The sequence below is a fragment of the Nematostella vectensis genome, chromosome 5, assembly GCF_932526225.1.
Source record: "Nematostella vectensis chromosome 5, jaNemVect1.1, whole genome shotgun sequence".
Lineage (NCBI taxonomy): Eukaryota > Metazoa > Cnidaria > Anthozoa > Actiniaria > Edwardsiidae > Nematostella > Nematostella vectensis.
This window is the reverse complement of record NC_064038.1, coordinates 16,839,716-16,862,003: the sequence shown is the minus strand read 5'-3', so window position 1 is coordinate 16,862,003 and position 22,288 is coordinate 16,839,716. Positions and strand designations below refer to the sequence as shown.

Genomic DNA, 22,288 nt, shown 5'->3' with positions numbered 1-22,288 from the left:
CAGTTTTTGGAGTTTTGTTTTTGTTAAGAATATTTTTCATTTTTCTGTATAAAAAGGGATACTGTACAACATATAAAATCAACATATAAAAGCAAACATATCCCCCCCCCTCGGTGTATTTAATGAACTCTCCCTAAGACTCTCCAATTTTATGAAATATCTTATTTTACACATACTTCTCGTGTACACTACCACGCCGTAATCAATTAAAACAAATTTGAATTATTTAACCATAAAAACTCCAGGCTAAACGAGGACGAAATGTTGAACATAACGCGCGCAATGTTTTCTCTCAGCCACCCGAGAAAACGCTGTTGAGTCGCTAAAATGTTCCTGACCTGGAATGCTCCAGATTCTAACGTTTTAATTTATCACAGGTATTCCGTGCGCTTGTACGTGGGCTCTTTTGAGCAGTAGCATAGGCATATAGTAAGCATATAAATAAAACAAAAATAATAAATAGAAGTAAAAACCATCTGTATTAACTATGCTAAACCACGCACAAACCTCATCTAACACTGCACAGGTCCAAAGCCTTATCCGAGGATGGCTTTGTCGTCGACGTTGGTACAACATCGTGCAAGATTACATTAGGTCCCCGCACGCAGAGAGCATGCGCAAACGGAACTACACTTGCTTCAAGCTGCTGGAGACAGAGAAGGAATACCTGGAAAACCTCTCCACTTTAGTCTCGTGTTTCTTTAGACCCTTCAAAATGGCTGCCAGCTCAAAAAGACCCCCAATATCACACGAAGAAGTCAGCTCCATATTTCTGAATAGGTATCTAAACTTAACTGATCTAAAACAACATAATACTTAAAATCCTAGTATTTTATTTAAATCCAATATTTTTATTTAAACCAAACATAAAACATTTACAGTGCGTATCAGTAGTATAGCGGGGAGAGATCAACGTTTTACATCCGATGACGCGTCACATGCAAAAATTTAGGGGCGTGTCTTCCATACTGCTTTGTTCCTTCTAGCGTGTCTTCTTTACTGCTTTGTTCCTTCTAGCGTGTCTTCTATACTGCTTTGTTCCTTCTAGCGTGTCTTCTATACTGCTTTGTTCCTTCTAGCGTGTCTTCTATACTGCTTTATTCCTTCTAGCGTGTCTTCTATACTGCTTTGTTCCTTCTAGCGTGTCTTCTTTATTTCTTTGTTCCTTCTAGCGTGTCTTCTATACTGCTTTGTTTCTTCTAGCGTGTCTTCTATACTGCTTTGTTCCTTCTAGCGTGTCTTCTATACTGCTTTGTTCCTTCTAGCGTGTCTTCCATACTGCTTTGTTCCTTCTAGCGTGTCTTCTATACTGCTTTGTTCCTTCTAGCGTGTCTTCTATACTGCTTTGTTCCTTCTAGCGTGTCTTCTATACTGCTTTGTTCCTTCTAGCGTGTCTTCTATACTGCTTTGTTCCTTCTAGCGTGTCTTCTATACTGCTTTGTTCCTTCTAGCGTGTCTTCCATACTGCTTTGTTCCTTCTAGCGTGTCTTCTATACTGCTTTGTTCCTTCTAGCGTGTCTTCCATACTGCTTTGTTCCTTCTAGCGTGTCTTCTATACTGCTTTGTTCCTTCTAGCGTGTCTTCTATACTGCTTTGTTCCTTCTAGCGTGTCTTCTATACTGCTTTGTTCCTTCTAGCGTGTCTTCTATACTGCTTTGTTCCTTCTAGCGTGTCTTCCATACTGCTTTGTTCCTTCTAGCGTGTCTTCCATACTGCTTTGTTTCTTCTAGCGTGTCTTCTATACTGCTTTGTTCCTTCTAGCGTGTCTTCTATACTGCTTTGTTCCTTCTAGCGTGTCTTCTATACTGCTTTGTTCCTTCTAGCGTGTCTTCCATACTGCTTTGTTCCTTCTAGCGTGTATTCTATACTGCTTTGTTCCTTCAAGCTTGTCTTCTATACTGCTTTGTTCCTTCTAGCGTGTCTTCCATACTGCTTTGTTCCTTCTAGCGTGTCTTCTATACTGCTTTGTTCCTTCTAGCGTGTCTTCTATACTGCTTTGTTCCTTCTAGCGTGTCTTCCATACTGCTTTGTTCCTTCTAGCGTGTCTTCTATACTGCTTTGTTCCTTCTAGCGTGTCTTCTATACTGCTTTGTTCCTTCTAGCGTGTCTTCCATACTGCTTTGTTCCTTCTAGCGTGTCTTCTATACTGCTTTGTTCCTTCTAGCGTGTCTTCTATACTGCTTTGTTCCTTCTAGCGTGTATTCTATACTGCTTTGTTCCTTCTAGCGTGTATTCTATACTGCTTTGTTCCTTCTAGCGTGTCTTCTATACTGCTTTGTTCCTTCTAGCGTGTCTTCCATACTGCTTTGTTCCTTCTAGCGTGTCTTCTATACTGCTTTGTTCCTTCTAGCGTGTCTTCTATACTGCTTTGTTCCTTCTAGCGTGTCTTCCATACTGCTTTGTTCCTTCTAGCGTGTCTTCTATACTGCTTTGTTCCTTCTAGCGTGTCTTCCATACTGCTTTGTTCCTTCTAGCGTGTCTTCTATACTGCTTTGTTCCTTCTAGCGTGTCTTCTATACTGCTTTGTTCCTTCTAGCGTGTCTTCTATACTGCTTTGTTCCTTCTAGCGTGTCTTCTATACTGCTTTGTTCCTTCTAGCGTGTCTTCCATACTGCTTTGTTTCTTCTAGCGTGTCTTCTATACTGCTTTGTTCCTTCTAGCGTGTCTTCTATACTGCTTTGTTCCTTCTAGCGTGTCTTCCATACTGCTTTGTTCCTTCTAGCGTGTCTTCTATACTGCTTTGTTCCTTCTAGCGTGTCTTCTATACTGCTTTGTTCCTTCTAGCGTGTCTTCCATACTGCTTTGTTCCTTCTAGCGTGTCTTCTATACTGCTTTGTTCCTTCTAGCGTGTCTTCTATACTGCTTTGTTCCTTCTAGCGTGTATTCTATACTGCTTTGTTCCTTCTAGCGTGTATTCTATACTGCTTTGTTCCTTCTAGCGTGTCTTCTATACTGCTTTGTTCCTTCTAGCGTGTCTTCCATACTGCTTTGTTCCTTCTAGCGTGTCTTCTATACTGCTTTGTTCCTTCTAGCGTGTCTTCTATACTGCTTTGTTCCTTCTAGCGTGTCTTCCATACTGCTTTGTTCCTTCTAGCGTGTCTTCTATACTGCTTTGTTCCTTCTAGCGTGTCTTCCATACTGCTTTGTTCCTTCTAGCGTGTCTTCTATACTGCTTTGTTCCTTCTAGCGTGTCTTCTATACTGCTTTGTTCCTTCTAGCGTGTCTTCTATACTGCTTTGTTCCTTCTAGCGTGTCTTCTATACTGCTTTGTTCCTTCTAGCGTGTCTTCCATACTGCTTTGTTTCTTCTAGCGTGTCTTCTATACTGCTTTGTTCCTTCTAGCGTGTCTTCTATACTGCTTTGTTCCTTCTAGCGTGTCTTCCATACTGCTTTGTTCCTTCTAGCGTGTCTTCTATACTGCTTTGTTCCTTTTAGCGTGTCTTCCATACTGCTTTGTTCCTTCTAGCGTGTCTTCCATACTGCTTTGTTCCTTCTAGCGTGTCTTCTATACTGCTTTGTTTCTTCTAGCGTGTCTTCCATACTGCTTTGTTCCTTCTAGCGTGTCTTCTATACTGCTTTGTTCCTTCTAGCGTGTCTTCCATACTGCTTTGTTCCTTCTAGCGTGTCTTCTATACTGCTTTGTTCCTTCTAGCGTGTCTTCTATACTGCTTTGTTCCTTTTAGCGTGTCTTCCATACTGCTTTGTTCCTTCTAGCGTGTCTTCTATACTGCTTTGTTCCTTCTAGCGTGTCTTCTATACTGCTTTGTTCCTTCTAGCGTGTCTTCCATACTGCTTTGTTCCTTCTAGCGTGTCTTCTATACTGCTTTGTTTCTTCTAGCGTGTCTTCTATACTGCTTTGTTCCTTCTAGCGTGTCTTCTATACTGCTTTGTTTCTTCTAGCGTGTCTTCTATACTGCTTTGTTCCTTCTAGCGTGTCTTCCATACTGCTTTGTTCCTTCTAGCGTGTCTTCTATACTGCTTTGTTCCTTCTAGCGTGTCTTCTATACTGCTTTGTTCCTTCTAGCGTGTCTTCTATACTGCTTTGTTCCTTCTAGCGTGTCTTCTATACTGCTTTGTTCCTTCTAGCGTGTCTTCCATACTGTTTTGTTTCTTCTAGCGTGTCTTCTATACTGCTTTGTTCCTTCTAGCGTGTCTTCTATACTGCTTTGTTCCTTCTAGCGTGTCTTCCATACTGTTTTGTTTCTTCTAGCGTGTCTTCTATACTGCTTTGTTCCTTCTAGCGTGTCTTCTATACTGCTTTGTTCCTTCTAGCGTGTCTTCCATACTGCTTTGTTCCTTCTAGCGTGTCTTCTATACTGCTTTGTTCCTTTTAGCGTGTCTTCCATACTGCTTTGTTCCTTCTAGCGTGTCTTCTATACTGCTTTGTTTCTTCTAGCGTGTCTTCCATACTGCTTTGTTCCTTCTAGCGTGTCTTCTATACTGCTTTGTTTCTTCTAGCGTGTCTTCTATACTGCTTTGTTCCTTCTAGCGTGTATTCTATACTGCTTTGTTCCTTCTAGCGTGTCTTCTATACTGCTTTGTTCCTTCTAGCGTGTCTTCCATACTGCTTTGTTCCTTCTAGCGTGTCTTCTATACTGCTTTGTTCCTTCTAGCGTGTCTTCTATACTGCTTTGTTCCTTCTAGCGTGTCTTCTATACTGCTTTGTTCCTTCTAGCGTGTCTTCTATACTGCTTTGTTCCTTCTAGCGTGTCTTCCATACTGCTTTGTTCCTTCTAGCGTGTCTTCCATACTGCTTTGTTTCTTCTAGCGTGTCTTCTATACTGCTTTGTTCCTTCTAGCGTGTCTTCTATACTGCTTTGTTCCTTCTAGCGTGTCTTCTATACTGCTTTGTTCCTTCTAGCGTGTCTTCCATACTGCTTTGTTCCTTCTAGCGTGTATTCTATACTGCTTTGTTCCTTCTAGCTTGTCTTCTATACTGCTTTGTTCCTTCTAGCGTGTCTTCCATACTGCTTTGTTCCTTCTAGCGTGTCTTCTATACTGCTTTGTTCCTTCTAGCGTGTCTTCTATACTGCTTTGTTCCTTCTAGCGTGTCTTCCATACTGCTTTGTTCCTTCTAGCGTGTCTTCTATACTGCTTTGTTCCTTCTAGCGTGTCTTCTATACTGCTTTGTTCCTTCTAGCGTGTCTTCCATACTGCTTTGTTCCTTCTAGCGTGTCTTCTATACTGCTTTGTTCCTTCTAGCGTGTCTTCTATACTGCTTTGTTCCTTCTAGCGTGTATTCTATACTGCTTTGTTCCTTCTAGCGTGTATTCTATACTGCTTTGTTCCTTCTAGCGTGTCTTCTATACTGCTTTGTTCCTTCTAGCGTGTCTTCCATACTGCTTTGTTCCTTCTAGCGTGTCTTCTATACTGCTTTGTTCCTTCTAGCGTGTCTTCTATACTGCTTTGTTCCTTCTAGCGTGTCTTCCATACTGCTTTGTTCCTTCTAGCGTGTCTTCTATACTGCTTTGTTCCTTCTAGCGTGTCTTCCATACTGCTTTGTTCCTTCTAGCGTGTCTTCTATACTGCTTTGTTCCTTCTAGCGTGTCTTCTATACTGCTTTGTTCCTTCTAGCGTGTCTTCTATACTGCTTTGTTCCTTCTAGCGTGTCTTCTATACTGCTTTGTTCCTTCTAGCGTGTCTTCCATACTGCTTTGTTTCTTCTAGCGTGTCTTCTATACTGCTTTGTTCCTTCTAGCGTGTCTTCTATACTGCTTTGTTCCTTCTAGCGTGTCTTCCATACTGCTTTGTTCCTTCTAGCGTGTCTTCTATACTGCTTTGTTCCTTTTAGCGTGTCTTCCATACTGCTTTGTTCCTTCTAGCGTGTCTTCCATACTGCTTTGTTCCTTCTAGCGTGTCTTCTATACTGCTTTGTTTCTTCTAGCGTGTCTTCCATACTGCTTTGTTCCTTCTAGCGTGTCTTCTATACTGCTTTGTTCCTTCTAGCGTGTCTTCCATACTGCTTTGTTCCTTCTAGCGTGTCTTCTATACTGCTTTGTTCCTTCTAGCGTGTCTTCTATACTGCTTTGTTCCTTTTAGCGTGTCTTCCATACTGCTTTGTTCCTTCTAGCGTGTCTTCTATACTGCTTTGTTCCTTTTAGCGTGTCTTCTATACTGCTTTGTTCCTTCTAGCGTGTCTTCCATACTGCTTTGTTCCTTCTAGCGTGTCTTCTATACTGCTTTGTTTCTTCTAGCGTGTCTTCTATACTGCTTTGTTCCTTCTAGCGTGTCTTCTATACTGCTTTGTTCCTTCTAGCGTGTCTTCTATACTGCTTTGTTCCTTCTAGCGTGTCTTCCATACTGCTTTGTTCCTTCTAGCGTGTCTTCTATACTGCTTTGTTCCTTCTAGCGTGTCTTCTATACTGCTTTGTTCCTTCTAGCGTGTCTTCTATACTGCTTTGTTCCTTCTAGCGTGTCTTCTATACTGCTTTGTTCCTTCTAGCGTGTCTTCCATACTGTTTTGTTTCTTCTAGCGTGTCTTCTATACTGCTTTGTTCCTTCTAGCGTGTCTTCTATACTGCTTTGTTCCTTCTAGCGTGTCTTCCATACTGTTTTGTTTCTTCTAGCGTGTCTTCTATACTGCTTTGTTCCTTCTAGCGTGTCTTCTATACTGCTTTGTTCCTTCTAGCGTGTCTTCTATACTGCTTTGTTCCTTCTAGCGTGTCTTCTATACTGCTTTGTTCCTTTTAGCGTGTCTTCCATACTGTTTTGTTTCTTCTAGCGTGTCTTCTATACTGCTTTGTTTCTTCTAGCGTGTCTTCCATACTGCTTTGTTCCTTCTAGCGTGTCTTCTATACTGCTTTGTTTCTTCTAGCGTGTCTTCTATACTGCTTTGTTCCTTCTAGCGTGTATTCTATACTGCTTTGTTCCTTCTAGCGTGTCTTCTATACTGCTTTGTTCCTTCTAGCGTGTCTTCTATACTGCTTTGTTCCTTCTAGCGTGTCTTCCATACTGCTTTGTTCCTTCTAGCGTGTCTTCTATACTGCTTTGTTCCTTCTAGCGTGTCTTCTATACTGTTTTGTTTCTTCTAGCGTGTCTTCTATACTGCTTTGTTCCTTCTAGCGTGTCTTCTATACTGCTTTGTTCCTTCTAGCGTGTCTTCTATACTGCTTTGTTCCTTCTAGCGTGTCTTCCATACTGCTTTGTTCCTTCTAGCGTGTCTTCTATACTGCTTTGTTCCTTCTAGCGTGTCTTCTATACTGCTTTGTTCCTTCTAGCGTGTCTTCTATACTGCTTTGTTCCTTCTAGCGTGTCTTCTATACTGCTTTGTTCCTTCTAGCGTGTCTTCCATACTGCTTTGTTCCTTCTAGCGTGTCTTCTATACTGCTTTGTTCCTTCTAGCGTGTCTTCTATACTGCTTTGTTTCTTCTAGCGTGTCTTCTATACTGCTTTGTTCCTTCTAGCGTGTATTCTATACTGCTTTGTTCCTTCTAGCGTGTCTTCTATACTGCTTTGTTCCTTCTAGCGTGTCTTCTATACTGCTTTGTTCCTTCTAGCGTGTCTTCCATACTGCTTTGTTCCTTCTAGCGTGTCTTCTATACTGCTTTGTTCCTTCTAGCGTGTCTTCTATACTGTTTTGTTTCTTCTAGCGTGTCTTCTATACTGCTTTGTTCCTTCTAGCGTGTCTTCTATACTGCTTTGTTCCTTCTAGCGTGTCTTCTATACTGCTTTGTTCCTTCTAGCGTGTCTTCTATACTGCTTTGTTCCTTCTAGCGTGTCTTCCATACTGCTTTGTTCCTTCTAGCGTGTCTTCTATACTGCTTTGTTCCTTCTAGCGTGTCTTCTATACTGCTTTGTTTCTTCTAGCGTGTCTTCTATACTGCTTTGTTCCTTCTAGCGTGTATTCTATACTGCTTTGTTCCTTCTAGCGTGTCTTCTATACTGCTTTGTTCCTTCTAGCGTGTCTTCTATACTGCTTTGTTCCTTCTAGCGTGTCTTCCATACTGCTTTGTTCCTTCTAGCGTGTCTTCTATACTGCTTTGTTCCTTCTAGCGTGTCTTCTATACTGTTTTGTTTCTTCTAGCGTGTCTTCTATACTGCTTTGTTCCTTCTAGCGTGTCTTCTATACTGCTTTGTTCCTTCTAGCGTGTCTTCTATACTGCTTTGTTCCTTCTAGCGTATCTTCCATACTGCTTTGTTCCTTCTGGCGTGTCTTCTATACTGCTTTATTCCTTCTAGCGTGTCTTCTATACTGCTTTGTTCCTTCTAGCGTGTCTTCTTTTTTGTGTGATGTGCGACCTGAATGTCATGTTCGTACGTGACGCTTATTACGTGCGTGACGCTTGTTATGTGTGTGACGATTTTTGCGTGCGTAAGGCTTGTTACGTGCGTGACGCTTTTTACGTGCGTGACGCTTTTTACCTGCGTGACGCTTGCTATGTGTGTGACGCTCATGTGTAACAGTAAATCATATAAGCACTGTCAGGGGCTCATAAGTAGGGGCAATCAACTTCCCCATGTTCTGGTACTATATAGGTGTCACGGCGTTTCCAGGCTATTTTTAGACGTGCGGATGAGCCAATCAGATTCAACCTTTGAGTTGACGTTTTGGCTGAGCTCAACTGCACGCGCAGTCTCAGACAAAAAGCTATCTTCTCTCTTCGGTACTTTGACTTTTTGTTGCTTTCTTCTTTAATATGAATCCAACCCTACCTATGACTTTGAATTCTAGCTTGCAATTCTTTTGGTAAACAAACAAAACCGACGGATGATAGATAAAAAAATATTCTTCCTAACTGCAATTTGCGCGTGCAGCCTAACGTTACTCGCGCGCGCGACCAACGTCAAAGAAGCTGATTGGCCCGTTCGTGCGCCTGCGTCTAAAAATAGCCTGATCCTAGGAAACGCTGTGACATTTATATAATACAGATGATTGCCTTTACTTATGAGCCCCTGGCACTGTTAAATATAAAATATTTAAGTAAGTCGACTAAAACTGTTTTCGGTGTCCTAAATGTCAGGGACACTTATTGTAAGAGAATAACTAAAAACGGGGATTCGACAAATTTGTCAGTTAGGGACCCACAATCTGATATCCAACTAGCTAGATTGCTTATTATTCTTCCTTAGATTTTAGACGGAGGATTTTAATTTGGAAATGTATTTTTTATGTGAAATGTCACATGGTCGGTACCTGAGTAGAGCCGTTTGGTGATCATCAACCGTCATCAACCCTTGGACGTCATCAACCCTTCAACCATTGACTAGAATTGTGATGTCATCCACCCTTTAACCATTGACGAGAGTGGTGACGTCATCCACCCTTCAACTATTGACGAGAGTGGTGACGTCATCCACCCTTCAACCATTGACGAGAGTGGTGACGTCATCCACCCTTCAACCATTGACGAGAGTGGTGACGTCATTCACCCTTCAACCATTGAAGAGAGTGGTGACGTCATCCACCCTTCAACCATTGAAGAGAGTGATGACGTCATCCACCCTTCAACCATTGAAGAGAGTGGTGACGTCATTCACCCTTCAACCATTGAAGAGAGTGGTGACGTCATCCACCCTTCAACCATTGTCTTATCTCTGTCCCCAGTGAGACGATTCTATTTCTGCATCAAATATTTTTCAAAGGCCTCAATACCAGAATGGAGAGCTGGCCAACACTTGTACTTGGTGAGTCTCAAATCTTATCGGTATTTTAACTAGAATAGATAAAATAACTAAACTTCTTGTATTATTCAACAATATTCACTTCTGTGGAAAAATGTATGACGGGACCAATGGTATCTTTCGAGAGTTGACCTGCTATTTGAAGATGACAATCGGCATTCGTAATTTGCATTTTTACAGCTTTTTCAAAATATGTGAACACTTTGTTTTTGTTCAGGTGATCTGTTTGATATGCTGCTCCCGATGTTAAGTATCTACCAGGAGTATGTGCGCAATCACCACTATAGTTTACAGGTATATGTGCGCAATCACCACTTTTGTTTACAGGTATATGTGCGCAATCACCACTATAGTTTACAGGTATATGTGCGCCATCACCACTTTTGTTTACAGGTATATGTGCGCAATCACCACCATAGTCTACAGGTATATGCGCGCCATCACCACTATAGTTTACAGGTATATGTGCGCCATCACCACTTTTGTTTACAGGTATATGTGCGCAATCACCACTATAGTTTACAGGTATATGTGCGCCATCACCACTATAGTTTACAGGTATATGTGCGCAATCACCACCATAGTCTACAGGTATATGTGCGCCATCTCCACTATAGTTTACAGGTATATGTGCGCCATCACCACTATAGTTTACAGGTATATGTGCGCCATCACCACTATAGTTTACAGGTATATGCGCGCCATCACCACTATAGTTTACAGGTATATGTGCGCCATCACCACTATAGTTTACAGGTATATGTGCGCAATCACCACCATAGTTTACAGGTATATGTGCGCAATCACCACTATAGTTTACAGGTATATGTGCGCAATCACCACTATAGTTTACAGGTATATGTGCGCCATCACCACTATAGTTTACAGGTATATGCGCGCCATCACCACTATAGTTTACAGGTATATGTGCGCCATCACCACCATAGTTTACAGGTATATGTGCGCCATCACCACTATAGTTTACAGGTATATGTGCGCCATCACCACTATAGTTTACAGGTATATGTGCGCCATCTCCACCATAGTTTACAGGTATATGTGCGCCATCACCACTATAGTTTACAGGTATATGTGCGCAATCACCACCATAGTTTACAGGTATATGTGCGCAATCACCACTATAGTTTACAGGTATATGTGCGCAATCACCACTATAGTTTACAGGTATATGTGCGCCATCACCACTATAGTTTACAGGTATATGCGCGCCATCACCACTATAGTTTACAGGTATATGTGCGCCATCACCACCATAGTTTACAGGTATATGTGCGCCATCACCACTATAGTTTACAGGTATATGTGCGCCATCACCACTAAAGTTTACAGGTATATGTGCGCCATCACCACTATAGTTTACAGGTATATGTGCGCCATCACCACTATAGTTTACAGGTATATGTGCGCCATCACCACCATAGTTTACAGGTATATGTGCGCAATCACCACTATAGTTTACAGGTATATGTGCGCCATCACCACTATAGTTTACAGGTATGGACTACTGACTATTTTAAATTATCATCAATAGACTCAAAGCGCATTTTTCGCAAAGTCGCTATCTGTGTCGGATCCCTGCATGACAATCCGGGGGTATTTGAGTTTTGGCGGGAAAAATACACACTTATGCGCGTGTGCATGGCATTTCTTGTTTCAATCTTGGAATCCGAGCTTACGGGATTTATTTACGTTTTTTTGTCTTGAATTCCCAGACGCTAACAGAGTGCAAGCAGCGATCAGCATTTAATCGACTTCTGAAAGTGTACGAAGAAAAGCCGGTGTGCGAGGGACGGACGCTTGAGTCTTACCTCACCTTCCCAATGCATCGGGTGAGTTCTACTCGCGTCACGTACGTTAAGCACGTTACACATGCCCGAATCCTGTTACTTGCGTGACAGATATAACATGCGTGACACCTGTTACTGTTTCCTTGTTTAGCCTGTTTCATGCTGTGGTGGGTCTTATGAACCAATTTACAAAAATCTCACATTTCCTTTTATTGACATAAAGTAGAGATCCTCCCTTTAAGTCTCCCTTTGCCCGTCTGCCTTTCCTTTCTTCCCTTGCACCGTTCTTATTTTATAATTTTCCTTGCACAACTGACTGCAATGGTTTCCCACGCAAGCGCTGCGCTATTTCCAAACGGTGTAACGCTTTCTGATGACCAAAGTGCGTACTTAGAGTTTGTATCTCTAATTAGGTTGTGTCTAGTGTGTATGGTAAACATTTTAGCGGCTGTGATCTTGGCAGCCTTACAGTTGTACGATGTGACCAATCAAAACATAAATTAAATTACTTGGAGTCGTTCTGGAGATCCCCTAGAACATTCCGTCAATTTGTTACATGTTGTGATAATTATTGATCTCAAGTACTAAATCGCGTTCCCGAGTTCACCACTGGGAGAAAAAAAAACATTTGTCGGTTTAAAACATCATCGAGTTCTTTTAAAAGACAAACTGGGTATCCTTGTTCTGTGATAACAAATCCAGAAATGGGTAGCCTTAGGCGGTCTTGACGGGGTCTTAGGAAATCTCCAGGAGGCAAGCCAAGGCAATTGGATCTTCCTAATTTTGTGAGTATGAATATTAAATGCGGTAGGAAAAATTGAATTCTTCTAGCTAAATATTGCAGATATTCTGAAACGTCATCTTGCAGTTCTACATTTCCTCAAATTTCCACAATTAACGCAGTTCTAGTAGTGTGTCAATATTTTTTCCACTCGTCACATACTTTTTCGCTTTTTTCTTTTCCATTTTTTATCACAATAAAATTAATGGCATAAAATCGTTAGTTACCGTTTTTAAAAAAGGAAACCCAGTTTTGTTGTTTGCTGTAAAAAATGATGAATAGTTTATTAGTCAAGAAAAATCCGCTTTATAAATACTCTTAAGCTAACATTTGACTTTAATTTCTATCGCGTCTGGGTACATGGCATAATGTTTTATTAAACCTATATATATTATGTTACCTTTAATGTGATATCAGATACGAGATTTTTCATTATGGCGAATGTTTTCGTTAGACTACCGGAACCAAAATGGCCGCCAGACAAACATTATTCACATGGTATCCCTGTGGTATCCCCAATTTTCAAGCACTCTGCTACATCCCCAGGGATAAGTGAATAATAGATTTATGCATTAGGCAGAGCTCCAAACGACCAAATTTTTTTCAAGTCCAACACTAAGCTACCGCTGACCCTGTTAACAGTCTACGGAACAGATCCATTTGCATAAGCCACTGTCCGGCGTCCTCGATTCCATGCGACGCCATTTTCTGCCATTTGTCATGACAACAGCCCACGCTTTGACGAAGGCGATGTTTTGCGAAGTTTTATTACTATTCACGCTGAATACATTAGAGCAGAGTATATAAGATTAGTGAATATGAATAAATTATCAAATTGCTCAACTGCAGCGAGGTGAACGGTAAATGCCTGGTCTGCTCTAAATTTATATCGTTGTACCGTTTCGATTAATTTTGTTTTAACTCGTCTACCATTATCATCTTCTTGTTTCTATGAATACTGTTTCATTTAGATAGCTGAAGTCTAATATTTAGTAACGGTAGCTGATGTTGATGTTGTTCCGTGCGAGGAGCCGGTAGCCCATGTGCTCGGACAGGTGAAGCAACAAGACCACCCGCAAGGCGGCCAAAGGCCTAGGTCGTAAAAATAACCGAAGAATTTGGAGGTGATATAAGTTGGTTTCTCTTTTGTTCGTTCTGCGTTTGTGTTTTTAGAAATTTTCAAGCACGGTTATCTTATTATGGACTCAAGTCGCCGTGTGTACTTAATCGTGCCTCCTTCGATATTAATTTTCTCATGTAAACGTTTTATATGACAAATGTATTACGAGCATCAATATTTCTTTCTTTTTGTGTCTGAGGGCTAGTTAAGTTGCCGTATTATACTTTATTATAAGACCTGGTGCACGGAAACTGTAGTAGAAGGTATGCCTCTAAACTGAGGCTTTAATCAACATAAATCTACAGCTTGTAAAACTAAACCGAAAACTAAGCAAGATGGCTGCCCCTAGAGATTCTATGGGGTAAAACCGCTGTACAACAATAAACATAACACAGGCAGCCCAACACGTAATGTTCAAGGTTCTTAACATACATAAATACTACATTCACCCCTCTGTTAGAGGTTAAGTCTGAGCACGGGGGCATTCAATGTTCAAGGTTCTTAACGTAACATAAATACTACATTCACCCCTCGGTTAGAGGTTAAGTCTGTCCACCGGACGTCGGGTCCTCTCCGAACGTCGCAAAGGAGGCTGCCCATCAAGACCTGTACTGACCTGTGGCACTTCTTCGCCCACACCTATCTCCACTTCTATCTCCGAGGAAGGTGGGGAACTACCAGTAGCAGGGTGATGCTCACCTGGAACAGTAGGCTTAACTTGAGGGAGTGGGTACATTATTGGTACTTCACCTTTGGGGGCAAGATGCTTGGTAGAGACTGTTGTTTCTCGGCCATCTGGATAGCGCACATGGGCGTAGTGAGGATTCGCCTGAAGCAATTCCACCTCATCAACTAACGGATCTGTCTTGCTTGCACGGACGTGACGCTTGAGTAGGACCGGTCCAGGCTCACTCATCCATGTTGGGATGGAAGATCCGGAAGAGGATCGCCTGGGAAAACCGAAGAATCGCTCATGGGGTGTCTCATTGGTAGCCGTGCACAACAGAGAACGAATGGAGTGTAGAACATCAGGGAGGACTTCTTGCCAGCGCTTTACTGGCAGATTCTTAGACTTCAGGGATGCTGAAATTGCCTTCCATACCACTCCATTATACCTCTCCACTTGCCCATTGCCTTCGGGATTGTAAGCAGTTGTCCTGCTTGTGGCTACCCCTTTTTCATTCAGGAAGTCTCGCAGTTCCTGGCTGATCAAGGAGGAGCCCCTGTCCGAATGTACATAGGCTGGCATACCGAACATCGTAAACAAGGAGGTAAGACACTTGATCACTGTTGGTGTAGACACATCAGGACAAGGGAAGACAAAAGGGAATCTTGAATATTCATCAACCACATTGAGGAAGAACTTGTTGCCATTGTTACTTGGCAAGGGGCCCTTGAAATCAATGTTTATCCTCTCGAAAGGTTTAGTAGCCTTAATGAGAGGAACTTTGGGAGGTTGATGAAACTGTGGTTTGCATGTGACGCCGAATGGGAGTCGGCTAAACTGATACAGGTTACCTCTAGCTTCGAATGCTGTGTACGGTTTATCCTCATCTTTGAGAGGGATCTGATGATAAGCACTGCGTAGATCAATAGTGCTGAAGATTTTGTACTGGGCGATCTGGTTAACCAAGTCGGTTATTCGTGGTAATGGGAATGCGTCGAGGAGGGTAAACCTGTTGATGGTCTGTGAGTAATCAATTACTAGCCTCTTCTTGTGATTCTCATCCTTGGTTACTACAACTTGTGCTCGCCATGGAGAGCGACTGGGCTCAATGATTCCTTCATTAAGCAGCCTCTTAACTTCTTCATCAATGAACGTGGAATCTTCTTGGCTGTAGCGGCGTGACTTTGTGGCAATAGGATGACAGTCTGCTGTCAGGTTTGCAAATGGCTCAGGCGGGTCTACATTCAGAGTGCTGAAGCTACAGACGGAGAGGGGCGGTTCGGTGCCCTTGTACTGGAAGATGACACTTTCGTGCTTTGACTGAAAGTCTACTCCTAATATGAGGTCTGCACATAGCCCAGGGAGTACAGAAAACTTGAGGCCTTCATATCTCCGTCCTTGGTAGGTAAGATCAACTGTGCAAGTACCACTAACCTTGATGGCGCCTGTCGAGGAGGTTGCCATGGATACGGTACTAGATGAGGGCTGGACTGTCAGACTTGCTTGCTCTACTAGACTGGGATGGATATAGCTTTCACTACTCCCACTGTCAAACAGGGCCTTGACTTGCAATCCTTGGATATTGACGGCACCACATGATTTAGAGAGGGATTTTGGTGGGTTAGCTGTCAATGTGGCGAGTATCGGGGACCAAGTTGCTGCCGAAACTCTTTCTTTTGGAACCGCCTTTCCTTTACAAACTTTAGCAAAATGGCCTTTCTTTTGACACTTGTTGCAAATAGCCTCCAGGGCAGGACACTTCGGTCGAGGGTGTTTCTTGTTTCCACAGAAAAAGCAAGTAGCTTTATCGAGTTTCATTGTAGCTACAGTAGACTCGTCAGGCTGTTCTGCTGACAATGAGGTGCTGTTACAAGGTAGTGCTGCATTTATAGGTATCTGTGGTGCTCCATATGATTCTGAACTCCTCATAGCTGACTCCAGAGCTCGAGCCTGGTCAAACATGGTCTTTAGATCAAGTGTTTTGTTCTCCAACAATCGTTGCCTGATTGTGTTGGATTGCAGACCTGTAATAAACGCATCCCGTATGCTCTCTTCGCTGTACTGCGCTGCGGTTACACTCTTAAAATCACAGTCCTTACTCAGTGTTTTCAGAGCTTGCAAGTACTCATCTAAGCTTTCCGATGGTTGCTGGCGTCTCGTTGCAAGTAGATGGCGAGCGAAGATCTCATTCCGTGGTCTAACATAAAGGGCTTGTAGCGCCTCAATTGCTGCATCGTATTCCGTACAATCTTTGATGTGTTGGAAGAGTGTTGGAGAAACAAAGTTAGTTAAAACGGTCAACTTGTCCAGGCCCGTCTGAGGTAGAACTTGTACGAAATTCTCGAAGGTCCTTTTCCAATTGAGCCATTCCTTCTGGGCCGTGCTGCTATTTGGATCGGTTTCTAGGCGTTCAGGACGCAGTACTTTATCCATGGGACTTCAGAAAATATGTTGATTAAATTGTAGTAGAAGGTATGCCTCTAAACTGAGGCTTTAATCAACATAAATCTACAGCTTGTAAAACTAAACCGAAAACTAAGCAAGATGGCTGCCCCTAGAGATTCTATGGGGTAAAACCGCTGTACAACAATAAACATAACACAGGCAGCCCAACACGTAATGTTCAAGGTTCTTAACATACATAAATACTACAGAAACCATGGACGACAGCTCGTGTTGCAAGCCTTTGTGAACACACCAATGCGGAGACAAGAATTTTGCTACGTAAATCTATGTATTGTAAGGCAGGGACGAGAGTTCGTCACGCGAGTCTAAGTACAGGCGGGGACGAGAGTTCGTCACGCGAGTCTATGTACAGGCGGGGACGGGAGTTCGTCACGCGAGTCTATGTACAGGCGGGGACGAGAGTTCGTCACGCGAGTATATGTACAGGCGGGGACGAGAGTTCGTCACGCAAGACTATGTACAGGCGTGGACGAGAGTTCGTCACGCAAGTCTATGTACAGGCAGGGACGAGAGTTCGTCACGCAAGGCTATGTTCAGGCGGGGACAAGAGTTCGTCACGCAAGACTATGTTCAGGCGGGGACGAGAGTTCGTCACGCGAGGCTATGTACAGGCGGGGACGAGAGTTCGTCACGCGAGGCTATGTACTGGCGGGACAATAGTTCGTCATGCGAGGCTATGTACAGGCGGGGACGAGAGTTCGTCACGCGAGTCTAAGTACAGGCGGGGACGAGAGTTCGTCACGCGAGTCTATGTACAGGCGGGGACTAGAGTTCGTCACGCGAGGCTATGTACAGGCGGGGACGAGAGTTCGTCACGCAAGGCTATGTACAGGCGGGGACAAGAGTTCGTCACGAAAGGCTATGTACAGGCAAAGACGAGAGTTCGTCACGCGAGGCTATGTACAGGCGGGGACGAGAGTTCGTCACGCGAGGCTATGTACAGGCGGGGACGAGAGTTCGTCATGCGAGGCTATGTACAGGCGGGGACGAGAGTTCGTCACGCAAGGCTATGTACAGGCGGGGACGAGAGTTCGTCATGCGAGGCTATGTACAGGCGGGGACAAGAGTTCGTCACGCGAGGCTATGTACAGGCGGGGACGAGAGTTCGTCACGCGAGTTCATGTACAGGCCGGGACGAGAGTTCGTCACGCGAGTCTATGTACAGGCGGGGACAAGAGTCCGTCACGCAAGACTATGTACAGGCGGGGACGAGAGTTCGTCACGCAAGTCTATGTACATGCGGGGACGGGAGTTCGTCACGCAAGACTATGTACAGGCGGGGACGAGAGTTCGTCACGCGAGACTATGTACAGGCGGGGACGAGAGTTCGTCACGCGAGTTCATGTACAGGCCGGGACGAGAGTTCGTCACGCGAGGCTATGTACAGGCGGGGACGAGAGTTCGTCACGCAAGTCTATGTCCAGGCGGGGACGAGAGTTCGTCACGCAAGTCTATGTACAGGCGGGGACAAGAGTCCGTCACGCAAGACTATGTACAGGCGGGGACGAGAGTTCGTCACGCGAGACTATGTACAGGCGGGGACGAGAGTTCGTCACGCAAGTCTATGTACAGGCGGGGACGAGAGTTCGTCACGCGAGGCTATGTACAGGCGGGGACGAGAGTTCGTCACGCAAGTCTATGTACATGCGGGGACGGGAGTTCGTCACGCAAGACTATGTACAGGCGGGGACCAGAGTTCGTCACGCGAGACTATGTACAGGCGGGGACGAGAGTTCGTCACGCGAGTTCATGTACAGGCCGGGACGAGAGTTCGTCACGCGAGGCTATGTACAGTCGGGGACAAGAGTTCGTCACGCAAGACTATGTACAGGCGGGGACGAGAGTTCGTCACGCAAGTCTATGTACAGGCAGGGACGAGAGTTCGTCACGCAAGGCTATGTACAGGCGGGGACAAGAGTTCGTCACGCAAGACTATGTTCAGGCGGGGACGAGAGTTCGTCACGCGAGGCTATGTACAGGCGGGGCAAACGAGAGTTCGTCACAAAAGGCTATGTACAGGCAGGGACGAGTGTTCGTCACGCGAGGCTAGGTACAGGCGGGGACGAGAGTTCGTCATGCGAAGCTATGTACAGGCGGGGACGAGAGTTCGTCACGCGAGGCTATGTACAGGCAGTTCGAAAGTTCGTCACTCGAGGCTATGTACAGGCGGGAACGAGAGTTCGTCACGCGAGGCTATGTACAGGCGGGGACGAGAGTTCGTCACGCGAGGCTATGTACAGGCGGGGACGAGAGTTCGTCACGCGAGGCTATGTACAGGCGGGGACAAGAGTTCGTCACGCGAGGCTATGTACAGGCGGGGACGAGAGTTCGTCACGAAAGGCTATGTACAGGCGGGGACGAGAGTTCGTCACGCGAGGCTATGTACAGGCGGGGACGAGAGTTCGTCACGCGAGGCTATGTACAGGCGGGGACGAGAGTTCGTCATGCGAGGCTATGTACAGGCGGGGACGAGAGTTCGTCACGCGAGGCTATGTACAGGCGGGGACGAGAGTTCGTCACGCGAGGCTATGTACAGGCGGGGACAAGAGTTCGTCACTCGAGGCTATGTACAGGCGGGGACGAGAGTTCGTCACGAAAGGCTATGTACAGGCGGGGACGAGAGTTCGTCACGCGAGGCTATGTACAGGCGGGGACGAGAGTTCGTCACGCGAGGCTATGTACAGGCGGGGACGAGAGTTCGTCATGCGAGGCTATGTACAGGCGGGGACGAGAGTTCGTCACGCGAGGCTATGTACAGGCGGGGACGAGAGTTCGTCACGCGAGGCTATGTACAGGCGGGGACGAGAGTTCGTCACGAAAGGCTATGTACAGGCGGGGACAAGAGTTCGTCACGCGAGGCTATGTACAGGCGGGGACGAGAGTTCGTCACGCGAGTTCATGTACAGGCCGGGACGAGAGTTCGTCACGCGAGTCTATGTACAAGCGGGGACAAGAGTCCGTCACGCAAGACTATGTACAGGCGGGGACGAGAGTTCGTCACGCAAGTCTATGTACATGCGGGGACGGGAGTTCGTCACGCAAGACTATGTACAGGCGGGGACGAGAGTTCGTCACGCGAGACTATGTACAGGCGGGGACGAGAGTTCGTCACGCGAGTTCATGTACAGGCCGGGACGAGAGTTCGTCACGCGAGGCTATGTACAGTCGGGGACAAGAGTTCGTCACGCAAGACTATGTACAGGCGTGGACGAGAGTTCGTCACGCGAGTTCATGTACAGGCCGGGACGAGAGTTCGTCACGCGAGGCTATGTACAGTCGGGGACAAGAGTTCGTCACGCAAGACTATGTACAGGCGTGGACGAGAGTTCGTCACGCAAGTCTATGTACAGGCAGGGACGAGAGTTCGTCACGCAAGGCTATGTTCAGGCGGGGACGAGAGTTCGTCACGCGAGGCTATGTACAGGCGGGGACGAGAGTTCGTCACGCGAGGCTATGTACAGGCGGGGCACACGAGAGTTCGTCACAAAAGGCTATGTACAGGCAGGGACGAGGGTTCGTCACGCGAGGCTAGGTACAGGCGGGGACGAGAGTTCGTCATGCGAAGCTATGTACAGGCGGGGACGAGAGTTCGTCAAGCGAGGCTATGTACAGGCAGGGACGAAAGTTCGTCACGCGAGGCTATGTACAGGCGGGAACGAGAGTTCGTCACGCGAGTTCATGTACAGGCGGGGACTAGAGTTCGTCACGCGAGGCAATGTACAGGCGGGGACGAGAGTTCGTCACGCAAGGCTATGTACAGGCGGGGACGAGAGTTCGTCACGAAATGCTATATACAGGCAGGGACGAGAGTTCGTCACGCGAGGCTATGTACAGGCGGGGACGAGAGTTCGTCACGCGAGGCTATGTACAGGCTGGGACGAGAGTTCGTCATGCGAGGCTATGTACAGGCGGGGACGAGAGTTCGTCATGCGAGGCTATGTACAGGCGGGGACAAGAGTTCGTCACGCGAGGCTATGTACAGGCGGGGACGAGAGTTCGTCACGCGAGGCTATGTACAGGCATGGACAAAAGTCCGTCACGCAAGACTATGTACAGGCGGGGACGAGAGTTCGTCACGCAAGTCTATGTACATGCGGGGACGGGAGTTCGTCACGCAAGACTATGTACAGGCGGGAACGAGAGTTCGTCACGCGAGACTATGTACAGGCGGGGACGAGAGTTCGTCACGCGAGTTCATGTACAGGCCGGGACGAGAGTTCGTCACGCAAGTCTATGTCCAGGCGGGGACGAGAGTTCGTCACGCAAGTCTATGTACAGGCGGGGACAAGAGTCCGTCACGCAAGACTATGTACAGGCGGGGACGAGAGTTCGTCACGCGAGACTATGTACAGGCGGGGAAGAGAGTTCGTCACGCAAGTCTATGTACAGGCGGGGACGAGAGTTCGTCACGCGAGGCTATGTACAGGCGGGGACGAGAGTTCGTCACGCAAGACTATGTACAGGCGGGGACGAGATTTCGTCACGCGAGGCTATGTACAGGCGGGGACGAGAGTTCGTCACGCGAGTTCATGTACAGGGCGGGACGAGAGTTCGTCACGCGAGGCTATGTACAGGCGGGGACGAGAGTTCGTCACGCAAGTCTATGTACAGGCGGGGACAAGAGTCCGTCACGCAAGACTATGTACAGGCGGGGACGAGAGTTCGTCACGCGAGACTATGTACAGGCGGGGAAGAGAGTTCGTCACGCAAGTCTATGTACAGGCGGGGACGAGAGTTCGTCACGCGAGGCTATGTACAGGCGGGGACGAGAGTTCGTCACGCAAGACTATGTACAGGCGGGGACAAGAGTCCGTCACGCAAGACTATGTACAGGCGGGGACGAGAGTTCGTCACGCGAGGCTATGTACAGGCGGGGAAGAGAGTTCGTCACGCAAGTCTATGTACAGGCGGGGACGAGAGTTCGTCACGCGAGGCTATGTACAGGCGGGGACGAGAGTTCGTCACGCAAGACTATGTACAGGCGGGGACGAGATTTCGTCACGCGAGGCTATGTACAGGCGGGGACGAGAGTTCGTCACGCGAGTTCATGTACAGGCCGGGACGAGAGTTCGTCACGCGAGGCTATGTACAGGCGGGGACGAGAGTTCGTCACGCAAGTCTATGTACAGGCGGGGACAAGAGTCCGTCACGCAAGACTTTGTACAGGCGGGGACGAGAGTTCGTCACGCGAGACTATGTACAGGCGGGGACGAGAGTTCGTCACGCAAGTCTATGTACAGGCGGGGACGAGAGTTCGTCACGCAAGGCTATGTACAGGCGGGGACAAGAGTTCGTCACGCGAGGCTATGTACAGGCGGGGACAAGAGTTCGTCACGCAAGACTATGTTCAGGCGGGGACGAGAGTTCGTCACGCAAGGCTATGTAAATGCGGGGACGAGAGTTCGTCACGCGAGACTATGTACAGGCGGGGACAAGAGTTCGTCACGCAAGACTATGTTCAGGCGGGGACGAGAGTTCGTCACGCGAGTTAATGTACAGGCGGGGACGACAATTCATTACGCGATTTTATTTACAGGAGGGGGCGAGGGTTCGTTACGCAAGGCTGTATAGTATGATGGGGACGAGAGTTCGTCACGCAAGGCTGTATAGTATGATGGGGGTGAGAGTTCGTCACGCAAGTTTATATATAATGAGGCAGAGGCAAGAATTTATGTACAGTATGATCGGAACAAAAGTTAGTCACGCTAGTCTTTATAGTACGGCGGAGCAAGAGTTTGTAATGTGAATTACGTGTAACGAGTTGAGGATTCATAACTATTAAAGCAGAACGAGGGATCGTCGGGAAATTTAATTATTTTATATGC

General features: G+C 46.0%; 1 protein-coding gene across 6 annotated transcripts in view; it reads left to right on the top strand.

The window, feature by feature from the left end:
• LOC116615308 (ras-specific guanine nucleotide-releasing factor 2) overlaps nucleotides 1-22,288 on the top strand; it is a 73,547-nt gene that overhangs the window by 8,755 nt on the left and 42,504 nt on the right. For all 6 annotated transcript variants that reach the window (XM_048727576.1, XM_048727575.1, XM_048727574.1 and 3 more), the window contains 4 exons: nucleotides 527-780; nucleotides 9,545-9,624; nucleotides 9,839-9,915; nucleotides 11,355-11,471. In XM_048727576.1, the coding sequence (XP_048583533.1) occupies nucleotides 527-780; nucleotides 9,545-9,624; nucleotides 9,839-9,915; nucleotides 11,355-11,471 (528 nt within the window). The remainder of the gene's footprint in view (nucleotides 1-526; nucleotides 781-9,544; nucleotides 9,625-9,838; nucleotides 9,916-11,354; nucleotides 11,472-22,288) is intronic.